General features: G+C 41.6%; 1 protein-coding gene across 1 annotated transcript in view; it reads right to left on the reverse strand.

The window, feature by feature from the left end:
- LOC148346867 (SH3 and cysteine-rich domain-containing protein 2-like) overlaps positions 1 to 16,027 on the reverse strand; it is an 80,099-nt gene that overhangs the window by 13,154 nt on the left and 50,918 nt on the right. The window contains exons 5-9 of the mRNA XM_088322993.1: positions 7,042 to 7,154; positions 6,904 to 6,964; positions 4,969 to 5,024; positions 3,736 to 3,824; positions 699 to 750 (exon numbers count right to left, since the gene is read on the reverse strand). Coding sequence (XP_088179119.1) covers positions 699 to 750; positions 3,736 to 3,824; positions 4,969 to 5,024; positions 6,904 to 6,964; positions 7,042 to 7,154 — 371 coding nt within the window. The remainder of the gene's footprint in view (positions 1 to 698; positions 751 to 3,735; positions 3,825 to 4,968; positions 5,025 to 6,903; positions 6,965 to 7,041; positions 7,155 to 16,027) is intronic.

The following is a 16,027-nucleotide window of genomic DNA, read 5'->3' on the forward strand; positions in this document are numbered from 1 at the left end:
TGTCTTTTTTAAATTCATATTAATGTGTCATGGTTGCCATGGCGCCCAATTGGACCCGCCGGTGTGGCGCCAGCTGCGGCTCATTGACAGATTGGCTTTCCGTCTATTTAAGCTCAGTGCTTTCATTCTTCCTTTGTCAGTGCGTCAAACGAACCTCTGCCCCGCAAGACATGGGTTTTGACTCGGTCCTGTTTCCTGTTGTTATTCCCTGTTCCGTACTGTTCCTGTTTATTTTTGTCCTCATGATATCGGTTTCCAGTTTAGTTCCCGTCTACTTTTGTCCTGATTATTATTCTCTCCAGTTTGTCCTGTTTGTTTTCGATATCCTGTTTCATTATCAATCCTGTCTGTCCCGTCCTGTCCATTATCGACCCCATCTGCCTGATATCTACTCGGGCAATTGGTGTCGATCTCGTCGGCCTCTGGTTTCCTGTTATTTCACGCCAGACTGCTGCCTAACGTGCATGACTCCCCATTTCCCGTAAAATAAAAGGCTTGTGTGAGAAACGTCCCGCGTTTGGGTCCTGATCCTGTTCTAGTTCATGACAAATGTAAAAAAAAGTCAGGTTTTTGTGTATTCAATAATCGTTTATCCTGTTCGTCTCCATGATCAAAGGTGTGGTTTGAGTTTGCTCGTCTTTGCAATTGATTTTGACACCCCTGCAATAGAATAACAATGATGATTCCTCCAAACTCACCTTCCACCAGTCCTCATTGGCATCGTCTGTGACTTTGACGCGATCCCCGGGTCTGAATGTGTTTATGCAAAAATACAAAACAGAATTATGAGCTGAAATATTCACGGCAGGACAAAAACAGTAAGTAATGTTAGAATATTGTGAAATGTCACTGCATACTTTTTATAGCAGGGGTCTCAGACTTAAGGGCTGTGCGCCAATTGCAGCCCCCAGGATGATAGTTTGAGGCCCCCGCCTTAATATGAAAGTTAAAGGAACAATGTGAATTATTTCCCCACTAGATGTTGCTGTATTCTGTTGTGTTAAGGAAAACAAGTGCTACAAGCACAATAGAAACATACAAATAACAGAGACTCAAAGTGAAAAAAACTTTAAAACATAAGAGAGATTGTAAAATAAAAAAAAAGAAAAGTCAAGTCTAGTCAAGTCAGATTTATTTGTAAAGCCCTTAATCACAAGGTGTCTCAAAGGACTACACAGACCACAGATTAATGCAAACCAGACTATTATTACACCATCCCTTGATCTTAAACCTACATGAGGTCAAGGAAATACTAAAAAACCTCAACATGAGGAAAATGAAGAGACGTTGAGAAGGGACCACACGTGAGGTAATCCCCCTTCCAGGATGACCAAAAGGCTTGAGTGAGAAACGTCACGCGTTTGGGTCCTGTTCTGGTTCATGACAGCTCAAGTATTTTTAACAACACGGAAGTAGAATCCAACATGCCATTAAGACAGCGGAGAAGAACTAACTTCAGAACCAATGGGCGACTTCCATGTTCCTGTCACAAAACTGCTAGTGGTATTAACTTTATCCCTGTCTTCAAGTACCGTATTTTCACAACCATATGGTGCATTGTACTAAAAGGCGCACTGCCAGTAACGTGTGCTATTTCTGTATTTAACACACACATATGGCGCATCTGATAATAGGTTGCAGGGTTTATATACAATCTGTACACCCACACATCACCCTTCAAAGTTGTCGCGGTGTCTGCAACTACATCCTCCTTACAATAACATGCAAGCATAGAAGTGTGCGTACTTAAAAATAGAGCGATGCAAAACTGCGTTTGGTTGTACTTTTTTATCGATGACAAAGTACAGTGGCCCTTCTACATACGAGCTACTCTAGTTATGAAAGATTCGAGATAGGTGTCTTTTGTGCAAAAATCTCGACTGACATACAAGAGAACATCAAAGTTACAAGAATTTCCGGAAACTAAAACTAGAGGGCTGAGAGCTTGAGACTCAAAATACTGTAAATAGTTTCACTTCCAATGATATTATAAACTGTACGAATGATGGGACATCGATAAAATGGGACTATTTTATTAAGTATGTTAAATGGATTCTGTCACGGTTGCCATGGCGCCCAATAGCCCCGTCCGTGTGGCCCCAGCTGTGGCTCGTTGACAGATTGGCTTTCTGTCTATTTTAAGCTCAGCGCTCTCACGCTTCCTTTTTCAGCCCGTCAACAAACTTCTGCCCCGCAAGACGTGGGTTCTGACTTGGTCCAGTTTTCCTGTTGGTATTTCTTATCCGGCATTGTTCGCATTTATTTTGTCCTGTTTAATTTTGGTTTCCCGTTTTGTTTCCGTCTATTTTTGTTGCGTTTATTATTTTCTCCAGTTTTTGTTCCCGTCTATTTGTCTTGTTTATTTTTGATATCCTGATTCATTATCATTCGGTCTCTCCCGTCCTGTCCAGTATCAACCCTATCTGTCCCATATCAACTCGGGCAATTGGAATCGATCTCGTCGGGCTCTGGCTTCCTGTCTTTCCACGCCAGACCGCTGTCTAACATGCATGACTCACCATTTCCCGTAAAATAAAAGGCTTATGTGAGAACGTCACGCGTTTGGGTCCTGATCCAGTTTTTGTTCTTGACAGATTCAAAATAGGATGCCAAAATTGCAGAAAAATACTGGCATAGGAGTATAAATCACATATCTGTGTTGCTTGTGTTGCTATGGGGCTAGATCATTTATTACCATCTGGTATAAAAGGAGAGAGCATTAATATTCGGGGTCAAGTTACATGACCCAAATTTTGGGGTAAAAAAGCGTTAGTTTTCACACAGAAATTTGTCAATACAATAAGCTATTTTTCAGAGATGACTACTCTAGTTTTGGGCCAAATGCAAGACACTAGTTTCTTGTGTAAAAGACTCTTGTTTTGTGTAAAGGAAAAAAAAAAATCAGTGTAGAACAAGAAGCTAGTTTCAGAGGTGGGAGCAAATAAATTATAGGCTTGTCAAGAACCAGAACAGGATCCAGACCCAAACACGTGACGTTACTCACACAAGCCTTTTATTTTAAGGGAAATGGGGAGTCATGCACGTTAGGCAGCAGTCTGGTGTGAAATGATAGGAAGCCAGAGGCCGACGAGATCGATACCAATTGCCCGAGTTTATATCGGACAGATGGGGTCGACACCAGACCGGACGGGACAGACAGGATAGATAATGGAACAGGAAATCGAAAATAAACAGGACAAACTAGATGGGAACGAAAATTGGAGCGAATAATAATCAGGAAAAAATTTACGGAAACGAAACTGGAAACCGATATTAAACAGGACGAAAATGAACGGAACCGAAAACTGGAGCGAATAATAAACAGGAAAAAATTGACGGGAACGAAACTGGAAACAGATATTAAACAGGACAAAAATGAACGGGAACAATACCGGACAGGAAATACCACCAGGAAATCAGGACCGAATCAGAACCCACATCTTGCGGGGAGGAGGTTCGTTGACGTACTGACAGACGAAGAGTGAGAGCACTGAGCTTAAAAAGACGGAAAGCCAATCTGTCAATGAGCCGCAGCTTGCGCCACATGGGCGGGGCCAATTAGGCGCCATGGCAGCCGTGACAAGGCTAGTTTTCAGCGAATCTGAAGCCTAACTTACCATAATACAAGCAAACGTGTGTTTATTCTTCATATTTATCCTGCTCTAAGACTATAAATCCCAGGAACAGCTAAATTTTAAAAAACTGAAAAATTGAAGGAACAAAAATGGAACTGACTGTAGCTCCAAGTCATCATTCTCCTGAGGAAGGAACTTGTAGAGAGCAACGTAGGTGTGCATGGAGTGGACAGCCATCCGGTTGGGAGTCTATTCAGACATTTTCATGTGTTACTTGATGAAGATACAAAGAAGCAAACCACAAAAGTAGGTCAACAGCTGAGGGATGGAGCAAGGAAACAGGCTAATTTGGAAAATCAAGAGTAAAATTAAAAAAAATATATATATATTACCCTAAAGGTAATATTTGAGAGAGACTGAGCGAGGCAGTGTAGTGAATGAGAGGTGTCAGAGCAAGTGAGAGGGAAAGAAAACGAGAGGTAGATAGAGTTATAGAAATTCAGCGCGATTGAGAAAGGCAAAAGTAAGTAAGTGAATGTGAAAGATAGAGAGTGTGAACGGATGTGAGAGTATCAACAAGTGTAAAGAAACAGATTGTGAGAGTGACAGAGGGACAGAGATAGAGAGACAAAGACAGAGACAGAGAAAGACAGTGTGCGAAAGATTGAGTTTGAAACATTGAGAGAGAAAATATGTGAAATGGTGAGTGAGATCGAGTGTGTGCATGAGTGAGAGAGAAAGATAAGATGAGAAAGAGAGAGATTGAGAGGGACAGTGTGTGAGAATGAGAGGGAGTGTGAAAGTGTGGGAGCGGGAGTGAAGCAGAATATGACAGACAGAAATAGGGTGAGATTGACAAAGTAGGAAAGAGAGAGAGAGAGCGAGAGAGAGAGAGACAGAGTGGAAGGGAGAGAGAGAGTGAGAGAGAAACAGAGTAGGAGAGAGAGAGAGAGAGAAACAGAGTAAGGAAGAGAGAGACAGCGAGACACAGAGAGAGAAACAGAGTAGGAGAGAGAGAGAGAGAGAGAGAAACAGAGAGAAACAGAGTAGAAGAGAGAGAGAAACAGAGTAGGAAGGAGAGAGAGAGAAACAGAGTAGGAAGGAGAGAGGGAGAGAGAAACACAGTAGGAGAGAGAGAGAGAGATAGAGAAACAGAGTAGGAGAGAGAAAGAGACAAAAAGTTGAACAGTAAAAAAGTGAAGGTCAAACAAATAAGCGACAGGTAAAAAAAGGAAAAAAGAGAAAGATACCAAACAGGTAAAAGAGAAGGAGGGAAAAGAGAGCGGTAACAAGAATTAACTGCTTATCTTCTAAACATAAGAATAAGAATAAAAGAATAAAGAAAATCGAGTTAAAGAGAAAAAGTAAAAGAGAAGACGTCCCAGCTTCAAACCTTTAGGCTGACTCGCTCTTCGGAATCTGCTTTCTCACTTTCAGGAGGAGTAAGCACTGGACACATACAAAAAGGCAAAATGAGCAATACAAAATACTTTGTATATTTTTTTTACAACTTTAAAAATGAAATGAAATGAAATGATCTCCATTTATCCAGCGCTTTTCAAGTCAATGACTTCCCAAAGCGCTTTACAATGTGCTCCACATTTCCCAATAGCGACCTTGCAGCCATGTAAGGCGCTAACCTGCTTATTGGGGGTATTAGGGGTTTAGTGTCTTACCCAAGGACACTTCGACATGTAACACGGACAAGCCGGGATTCGAACTTGATCCCCCAAGACGAGGGCTCTACCTCCTGAGCCACTGCTTGAAACAGCCACAACGGAACAACAACGCCTTTTACTGCTCCCAAACAGTTCTTCTTAATTTCTTGCTTTTAATTATATGTTCCTGATAATAATGAAACATTATGCAGCAAATTAATTCATTTGAAATAATGTATTATGAGACGGCACGGCAGTGATTAGCGCGTCCGCGGTTCAGTTCTGAGGTCATGGGATCAAATCCAGCTAACAGCTTCCTGTGCTGAGTTTGCATGTTCTCCCCGCTATTGCGTGAGTTTTCTCCGAGCACTCCGGTTTTCTCCCACATTCCAAACACATGCATGTCGGGTTAATTGGCCAGTCCAAAATGTCTCTAGGTGTGAATGAGCAAGCGGATTGTCTGTCCCTGTGTGCCCTGCGACTGGCTGGCGACCAGTTCAAGGGTGTCCCCTGCCCACTGCCTGAAGATAGCTGGAATGGGCTCCACCAACCCCGCGACCCTACTGAGGATAAACAGTGCAGATAATGGATACATGACGTATTATGTTATTATAATTGCCATTATTGTTTCAATATACCGTAAACTTTTACAGGATTTTAAGGTTCAAATTGTTTTTTACTAGGCAAACAACAAAGATGAGGCCACTTATATTGACCAGCCTTTGGTTCCTCCAAAACTGAGGAAAGCCAGACCCCCAGTGCCTTTGACAAAAGAAAGAGAAAGAAAAAGAAATTAGGAGAGGGATAGACAAAGAGATGAGAGAAAGGGGAGAGAAAAAGACAAGGCAAGAATGAGATGGAGAAAGAAATAGAAAAAGAAAGGGAAAGAGAGATAAAGACAAAGATAACGAGAGAGATAAAGAAGAATAGAAAGAGGGAGAAGATAAAAAAACAGAGAAAGGGAAAAAAACAAATATAAAGAGAATGAGAGAGAGAAAGAAAGAACAAGAGAGGGAGAGCGTGAAAAAGAGGAAGATCAAGATCAAGACAAAAGCGATGGAGAGAAAGAAAGAGAGAAAAAGAGACAAGGAGAGAAAGACATGGAGAAGAAGATGGAGAAAGAGATAGACAAGAAAGGAAGAGAGAAAAAGAAAGATTAATAGACACAGAAAGAGAGAGTGAGAAAGAAAAGGAGAAAGAGAAAGAGAGGAGAGACAAAGAAAAAGAGAGGAAGACAAAGAGAAAGTGTGAAGAGAGAAAGAATGGATAGAGAGAAAGAGAAAGACAAAGAGATAAGAAAAAGAAAGAGAAAAAGCAAGACAGGGAGAGGAAGAGATAGAGAAAGAAGAAAAAAAGAGAATTATAAAGAAAGACAAAGGGAGACAGAAAGAGGTCGTGAGAAAGAAAAAGAGAAAGCGAGAGAAGGACAAAGATAAAAAGATAAGACACCAAGAGAGAGAGGAAAAAGAAAGAAGAGCAAGCGAGCAAGAAAATGAGAGAAAGAAAGATCATAGAAGAGAAAAAAAGAGATTAAGAAAAGAGAGAAAAGAGGGAAAGAGAGAAAGGGAGAAAGAAAATTAGATTGATGTGGAGCCGGCTCCAGTTTCCCACTTCCATGAGCCCTCTCACAACCTCGTTTTGTATGTGACTCACACATTATTAAAACCTACTTCCTGGAATGTTCTCCTCAACTATTGGCTGATTCTCCAGCTTCTCTGGGAGCTTCTCACCCTGTAGAAAAAAATCCTTTTAATATCGAGTTATTCTCCTCTTTGTTTCAGTGTGTAGACTAGGTGAGAATGGGCTACCTCGTGGCAGGGTGACTCCGAGATGCTACCGAAGCTGCAGCGGCTCATCTGAGCTAGCGACGTCCCGTAGCGCAGGGCCTCATAAACGGGGTCCACTGCGCTGTGGTCCACCTCTACTTAACAACAAACCGTGTCAACATATTGATAATGTCTAATCTAAAAAATAGTAGTGAATATTAGTGCTGCATGTTTAGTCGACGTGGTCGACTGAAATCAATAACTGAAATAGTCGACAGTGAATTCCATTGTTGACTATCGTCGCCAGTAACGTCTTTCAATCAAGTGAGTATACAGAGACCCCTTGCTACTTCGCGCTTCAGGTATCGCTGGTTTGATCCTTCCTTGTATTTTCTGTATTGCCATTGAGATCAGCGTATTGTTCCTTGTGGTCAGAGAGAGCACACAGGAAGTGCTGCAGGGGCATATTGTATGTTCTGCCCTGGGAAAATAAATATAGAGTGGTAGTCAGCGCCCTCTTCTGTTCAACCTGTCAAAAGTTTGGATACCATGGAAAACCAGCAGAGTAGAGTCAATATTGTGGCCCGGGCCAGAACCAGGTAATTATTAAGTTTTTGCATAAAGGGTTAGTGTTAATGTGTCGTCTGTGAATGTTTCAACCATCGTACCATGTTACCAACACAAATACAGTCGGGTGTTTTTGTTGATTATCGACAGAATCAACTTTCACAACTTAAACTCCGCACAAGAGGAAGCACTACGTCGCTGCAGTCTGCTTCGGAGGCCTGCAAAATCACCGCCGCCCTAGTCCTGCTGCTCGCCCACAGTGGAAGCGACACAAGCGGCGCCAATGTAAACAAAGGAGGGATAAGTGTGTCGGTATCCAGGCTATGCTAGATGCTAGCCTGCACAAACCGGCCATTCCTAACATCATTCAGGTCAACGTGCGTTCTTTGGACAATAAACTGGACTGTGAACGTCTTCTACGGACAAAAGTATGCTAGTGAGTGCTGTGTGTAGATATCTCTTCACCATGCTGACCCGCGACTGCACACCCCTGCAGGTCTCATCAACAACTACAGGAATGAAGTGAGCCGCCTGGCCTTGTGGTGTGACCACAACAATCTCTCCCTGAGCGTGGAGAAGACAAAGGAGATAGTTGTGGACTTCAGCACGCACCCCTGACTATCAACAAAGCTGTGGTCGAGAGGGTGAACAGCACTATGTTCCTGGGTGTGAGGGTCACTGAGGACCTCTCCTGGACTTCAAATACCAAATCACAGGCCATCAAAGCAGATCAGCGCCTTTGGTACCTCCAAAACTGAGGAAAGCCAGACCCCCAGCCCATTTCATGCGATCCTGCTACAGAGGCAGCATCAAGAGCATCCTGATATTCGGCATCGACGTGTAGTACAGAGCCCGCTCGAGTTCCTGTAAGAAGACCTTCCAGCGCACTGTAAGATCCGCGAAAAAGATCATCGATCACCTCTTTCCTCTTCCTTCAAGACCAGTACACCTTTTGCCTTACCAGCAAAGCTCTCTGCATTGCGAGAGACTTATACGACGTCTATTTACGTGTCGTACTGTCTACTTGTGTGTCTTAGTGTAGTGTGTCCTAGCATAGTGGCATTTTTTTATTTTCTAGACACAGAGGGTTCAGAGTAACATAATTTCAATTCTCTGTTTATGCTGCAGAATTGACTATAAAGCGGACTCTGACTTGACTTTTTACTTCGACTTGAGTGATATTATTCTGAAGTAACAGTACTTTCACTTGAATAACACACTTTGGTGCTGCACTTCAACGCCTAAGTTATATTATTTAGACAAACCTATCATAAAGAACATGCTTAACAAACTAAGTTTAACTCCAAATCACTATATAAAAAAATAAAATTATCCTCAGTGTCATGGTAGAAGATGTGCCAAGGTACAAAGCCCGAAGTAAACCCAAAGCTGTACCTCAACTCTGCACCTCTGCCGTGCGCGTACTTCACCCAAAGCGCACACTTCGGCAGCTTCGGGTTTACTTAAGGCCGGGTCCCTCAAATCAAGATAATCCGTCGGGTTCGGGCTGGTTCAGTTTTTCATACCCACGGGCAGGAACGGGACAGGCTGAATTTTTTAGGCCCGTTATTACCTCCACGGCAGAAACTGGGGTACTGTGACACGGTACAGAAGGACATTTGCCAGCTTGGTGAGAATCCTCGTTTGTTATTGTCTAATTACTATGCGCCGAAGTTGAAACAATTTTGTCTAACTAGAAAGCTAGTGAATGACGTCCTGAATAAACAGACTTCTTCGACCACTACTCTTATAAACTCATTGTAAAACTAAAACAAAATACCAAAAAGTGCCATTAGCTTTTTTAATATACCGCAACATTTTGTGCTAAGCTAAGACATGCTAATAACGAGTCTCACAAATGGACGTAAATGTGTACAAAATACTACTATAAAAAAATACAGTATATCCAGAGAGTCATCACAATCTGTTCCGTACTTTCGGACAATAATTGGCCAAAACAGATGAGGATTTTTAAGAACGGTTGCAGCGTTGCTTCTGTCAGTCTACGTCTACGTGTTTCTGCAGTTTTTTCTTGAGCTCCAAACAATTCACAGTGGAGGGTACTTAAGACCACTCTCTGTTTTTTATTACGAGGCAGAACATTGTATGTGTGTGTATTGGGTGGGCGTGACTGTGATAGGCTGGTGTATGCTGTAAGTCGGGTTAGTCATGCGCAGTTAATATCTCCAAATCAAAACAAACTGGGATGGAATGCGGTCACTATCCTTTTGAGGGGTACCGTATTTTCCGCACTATAAAGCGCACATAAAATCAGATTTTTTAAAAAAAAAAGCTGACTGCGCCTTATAATCCGGTGCGCCTTATATATGGATCAATATTGAATTACAAGGTCTCGCAACTTATGGTAAGCAGCCACCGACTCAATTTTTCGCGTAGAAGAAGAAGTGCGCTGTGCATACTGAGAAATATTAAACAACGATTCTCTTTTATTTGTGCGTTTGTATAAAGACCCTGAAACGGCTCCTATTAAGAGAAACGCTTACAACGCAGAGTTTAAACTCAAGGCGATCAGTCACGCAGTAGAACACGGGAATAGAGCAGCAGCGAGAGAGTTCAACATTAATGAATCGATGGCCAAGTAAGGAAGAATAAACAAAGCAATAAAAGCGAGATGGCCACAGTTAAAGGACACACTTGAACAGTGGGTTGTTGAACAAAGAGCAGGAAGTAGAAGTGTCAGTACAATAACTTTTCGAATGAAGGCAACAGCGCTGGCACGGGAACTTAACATTAAAGAATTCAGAGGTGGTCCTACTTGGTGTGTGTTTACGTTGTAGCGGGCAGAGACGGGAGTCGGAGGTGGAGTGTCAAACAAAGGTGCCAACGAAAGCTGCTTTAATGACATTTAAACTTGCAATCGAAACTTACAAAACTAACCAAAACATGAGAGTGGCTCGAGCCGGCAGAATTAAAAGTCCCCCTAGGAACTCGCTAACTCAGTAGCCTAGATGGTAAGGCGCCCGCTTTGAGACTGGGAGGTTCGGGTTCGCGCCCCGGCCGAGTCATTCCTAAGACTTAAAAAGTGGTCGGCGGCGCCCTCTCTTGGCTGCGGCTGCATCGGGTCAGATGCAATCGACATTTCGTTCTGTGTACATTGTTACACAGAATGACAATACAAGGAAATTATTATTATTATTATAACTGAACAATGGTTCCATGGGTGAATTATGTAAAACCCACTACAACGTTTTACATTTTACAGTTATGTTATTGCTTTACTGTTATTGTTTTGCACTTGTTGTTTTTGCACATTACGAGTGTCATTATATTGCGATTGCACCGACGTTTAATTTACCATAACAGTATCAGACGTTATTTTGCGTGTTGACTAAACTGTTGGTGTTGTTCAAATATGTTAAAGATGTGTCACGAAAATGCTTTACCTCAGAGAAAATAATAAAACGGCTGTTTATTCATTTTGGGAGTGAATGGAGTTGTGGAAAGCTTGTTTGTTATCTATTAATAAAGTTTGACTGACCTATCTGCTGTTTTGTTGACATTCCCTTTAGCGCGGCAACATCTAACGGTTGCATAACGTAACTACATCCTCTACTGAAGCCAAGTCAAGTTAAGTCACATTTATTTATGACGCCCTTAATCACAAAAATGTCTCGAAGGACTGCACAGGATTACAATTACAAAATTTCACAATTACCTCATCTTAAACCAGCATGCAATTATAGCGCCTTATAATGCGGTGCGCCTTATGTATGGAAAAAGTTTAAAAATATATCATTTATTGAAGGTGCGCCTTACAACATGGTGCGCCTTATAGTGCGAAAAATACAGTACCTTGTAGCAGGTGATCACTTGGATTATTGTCGGATTCCAGAAGCGACTGGTCGGCATGGGAGGGAAGGCAAGAGTGGTGCTGCACATCCGGCCTACAGCTCGAGCTAAGCTAACAACTCTCACAAGCTATCCCTGCGGAGCCTAGCTAGTCCTCAATGCCAGATTCGTGGCTCCAGATTGACGGTCCATAGAATGGACTATCTGGGGTCACAACTGGTGGGAAGCCGCTACACTCGGGACGGTTTTATTTTAATCATCGCAGAGATCTGTCTGGGTTCGAGCACCTGATGTTTGCGCGCAGCTAGGCAGCCGCTCTCTGAGTTGCCTTCTTGCACTGAAAGGTGAAGCCTTCCAATTTTGTTTTACGTTTGTATTATGAAAATCAAAACAATAATTCAACTGCAATTATGTGTTCTGTGTTCGTATTTGTAGTTCTATGATTGTTATTTTGTTAGTCATATACTCTCAGTTAGTAATTATGTCATCTCAAGGTATGTTTAACCCTTAGGGGCTTTTTTGAAAAATTGCAACGCTACTTTGCAGGTGGTTCTGGTCCCCATTAACCGCAGAAACAAGGGATCTCTGCTGAGAGTCGCTCATTTGCAAAAATGTTTATTTCATTTTCATTTTATTATTTACAGATCGAGCACTTTTTAGATAATGTGTTTTTGTTTAATTTTTGTACAAGACTGCAAATATTCAATAAAAAATGCACCATATTTTACAGACATTAAGACCCCATTGAAGAATGACAAGAATTGACAAGAAATTTGAAAGTGCGCCTTATATGCTGACAAAATTAAAATAGAGACCCTCATTACTTCGCGCTTCGGTTATTGCTGGTTCACTCTTTTGTGGATTTTGAATTTAATTGTATTTCTTGTAATTGACATCAACAAATTGTGATCACCAGCGCATGCTTTGTGGATTGTTATCGGCTTAATGCTACGGCTAAGCTAACAACTCACCAAAGCCACTGCTGCGTACCATGTATCTTGCAAAGACCGGATCCATTAGCCTATGAAACAGATGACCAAGGGCCACAACTCATGGGAACCCGCTACATTCGGGACGGTTGTATTTTAATCAATGCGGACATGTAGCTCAATTCAATAACCGATGCGAGCATGCAGCCAGCCAGCTTATCTATAAATTACTGTCTTGGACTGTAAGATAAAACCCTACAAATTTATTTTACTTTTGGATAATGACAGTAAAACCGTTCAATCAACTGCAACTAAGGCTGTGTCCCATTCTTCTCCCTTTCACTCGCTATTTGCCCTAGTCACTCGGTTTTGCGCGTTCACGTGAAAATGGGATGTGTCCCAACACTCTCAAGACCGAGGGAGAAGTGCCCTCAACCCATGACATAACCACTTCAGATGGAGGGAGGTCGGTACCTCACTTGGAGCGAATTGACTACCCAGAAGACTGCGAATTCTCAATATCAACAAACATGGCTGGAAAGGAACCGCACAAATGTAAGTAGTTTTCCACAACTACGCATGTATTTGCAATGAAGTATATTGAGATATCTTAGTTAGACATAAATGCAATAGAAAATCATATTTTCGCGTTAAAACATGAACATTGCAAAATCGCTACTTTACAAAGTGCACGAATCTACCAAGGGAGCCGCAAAAAAAAAATCTTCACACTAAAAACCGTAGAGTAGGATAACTGTCCAGAAAATCACGGTTCAGACCATCCCTGTTTTTATCTTAAAACGAGTTGTACTTTTACATCTACATAGCCAGTCGCTAAAGCAGCATAGTCACAATAACGTTCTGGATTATGCGCTTGTTTACTGCACACAATTTCGGGTGTCGTGTTTTATTTACAATATGATTCTTTCATGTGAGATCAGAATGCATTAGTTTTCATCATGCATCATGCGTAATGTCTCTGAATTTCACGCGGAAATACAGTTGAAACAAATTACTATCACATAGTCCACTGCCTTCTCTGTAAACACATATTAAATGAACTAATTACCTTCTCAAAATGTTGTCCAAATGTGGAGACAATTCTAAAGCATATGTGATGCTGGCCAAAAGAAGACTCTTACAGCCATAAGAATAACATGTCAGTTTTGTGTATCTATTCACTATCAAATAATTATCCAGAACACATCCTATAATTTCCTGTCTCACATCAACTTGTTCAGCATCCTATACACAGTTGTTTTTGTACAATACACCAACATTAAGTAATTCTTGTTTTTTCCACCCAACCTAAAGGCCAATGTAGAACGTCCCGTGGAAGAGCTGGCCACCATCACAGCTACCACACCATCCACACCACCGGGCACGTCGTCGGCATCTGCCAATCCGGCGACAAACCCCAAATCACCCAGAAAAAAAAGGAAGTACGATACACTCCTTGACTTTTTGAAAGAGTAGTCTGCCAGAGTGAAGAAAAGGCACAAGGAAACTGAGGCCAAAACTGAGCAGTTCCTGATACTTTTTGGGAAGCTCGTGGACAAATTTCCAGAACAGTGACATCCCTGCCATATTTCCCTTTGTTTTATAAAAGGAAAATATTTTATTTTATTAAGAACTCAATGAAGTTCCAGTTTGTGTTTTCTAGTTTTATGGAAGTATTGGTATATTTTTGTTACATTTTGTGACGCATTATTTATTTACTATTATGTATTTCGGCCGAATGTGAGTTTGTTTTTCTGATAGTAAACTATTATTTAACCCGGAGTGATTTGTAGTTGTTTTCTGCCCAATAATCACACAGTTCACACACGGTATCTCACATCATTATGAAATAAACCACCAAGGTGTTACTCAAAATAAAGACGTTTATTGAATAGAAATGCAGAAAAGCACAGCATGCAAATGTGGGTCTGACTTCCAGAGCCTGAAACATGGCTTTTGGGCAATTTATTCCATATTAACTGTCAAGTCAAGTCAAGTCAAGTCATTTTTATTTGTATAGCCCTAAATCACGAAGAGTCTCAAAAGGCTTCACAGATTATTACACTATATTACACAGACTATTTTTCAACCGACGAGAAGAGTAGGTTATTCATATGCTATGGAGTAGAAGTGAGTTTTAAGCTTAGATTTAAACATTTCCACTGAGGTTGCAGATCGGATCTCAGGGGGAAGAGCATTCCACAGCACCGGTGCCCGGATGGAGAACGCTCTCGAACCAGCAGAACACTTATTTGCTCTTGGGATCACCAGAAGACCGGCACTCTCAGATCGTAGGCTTCGGACCGGGACATAGGGGGAAATCAGATCTGAAAGATAAGAGGGAGCAAGTCCATGTATGATTGTGTATAATACTAAGAGAACCTTGAAATCACATCTAAGGCTAACTGGGAGCCAATGCAGGTTAGCCAAAATCGGTGTTATGTGATCGTACTTTTTTGTCCTAGTTAAAAGCCTCGCTGCGGCATTTTGTTCCAGCTGAAGAGACTTGATTCTAGACTTCGGGAGACCAGAGAGTAGTGCATTACAGTAATCGAGACGGGAGGTAACAAACGCATGAATTATAATTTCCGCATCCGACTGAGACAGTATTGAACGGATATTAGCAATGTTACGAAAGCGGTTCTAGTAATTTTCTTTACATGCGTTACAAAGGATAGATCAGGGTCAAATATGACACCTAAATTTCTAACTGAGTCACTCTGTGTGATGTGACATTTGTCAATGTTCACAGCAGTTTTTGAGAATAAGTCACAGCATTTAGATGGACCAATGACAAACATTTCGGTCTTTTCAGAGTTAAGACGCAAGAAATTGAGTGACATCCACTCTTTTATCTCAATGAGGCAGGCCTCTAAATTTTCACAGTTTAGTATGGGAGATTCCTCCAACGGAAGATATAGTTGAGTGTCGTCTTCGTAGCAGTGGAAGCTGATATTGTACTTGTGAATGATATCACCTAATGGAAGCATGTAAATGCTGAAAAGAAGGCGGCCAAGCACTGAACCCTGCGGAACACCACAAGTAACATTAAAGGGCTCAGATGACATTTCGCCATATTTAACAAAGTTCATCCTATCTGAGAGGTAGGATCTGAACCACGAGAGGACGGTTCCTGAGAGACCAATCCATTCTTCCAACCGTTCTAGTAGGAAATTGTGGTGCACTGTGTCAAAAGCAGCACTAAGATCCAGTAGCAGCAAAAGTGATGAAGCACCAGAATCCATTGACAGTAGGAGATCATTTGTTACCTTGATCAGAGCTGTCTCAGTAGAGTGGTTAGCCCTGAATCCTGATTGCATAGATTCAAAAAGGTTATTCTCGGATATGAAATCATTCAGCTGCTGTGCCACTACTTTTTCAAGTACTTTAGAAAGGAAAGGTAGGTTTGACACAGGTCTATAATTACATAAGATTTCTGGATCAACGTTGGGTCGTTTCAGTGTGGGTTTAATAACGGCGGACTTAAAAGCTGCTTGAACTACACCTGAGGAGAGTGATATGTTTATAATATTTAGAACTGAAGGTCCAAGGACGCCAAAAAGACTTTTAATAAGTGAACCTAAGAGCGGGTCGAACTGGCAAGTTGTCGGTTTGGCCGCATTCACCACCTGTTTGAGATCATCAAGTGACAGTTCACTAAAACTGGACAATTTCCCTGGACAGCCAGCCTGTCGTGCATCTTTAGATTTCAGCCCTTTAAT

Source organism: Urocampus carinirostris, chromosome 19 (genome assembly GCF_059441175.1).
Source record: "Urocampus carinirostris isolate Australia breed hairy pipefish chromosome 19, RoL_Ucar_1.0, whole genome shotgun sequence".
In the NCBI taxonomy this organism is placed as follows: Eukaryota; Metazoa; Chordata; class Actinopteri; order Syngnathiformes; family Syngnathidae; genus Urocampus; species Urocampus carinirostris.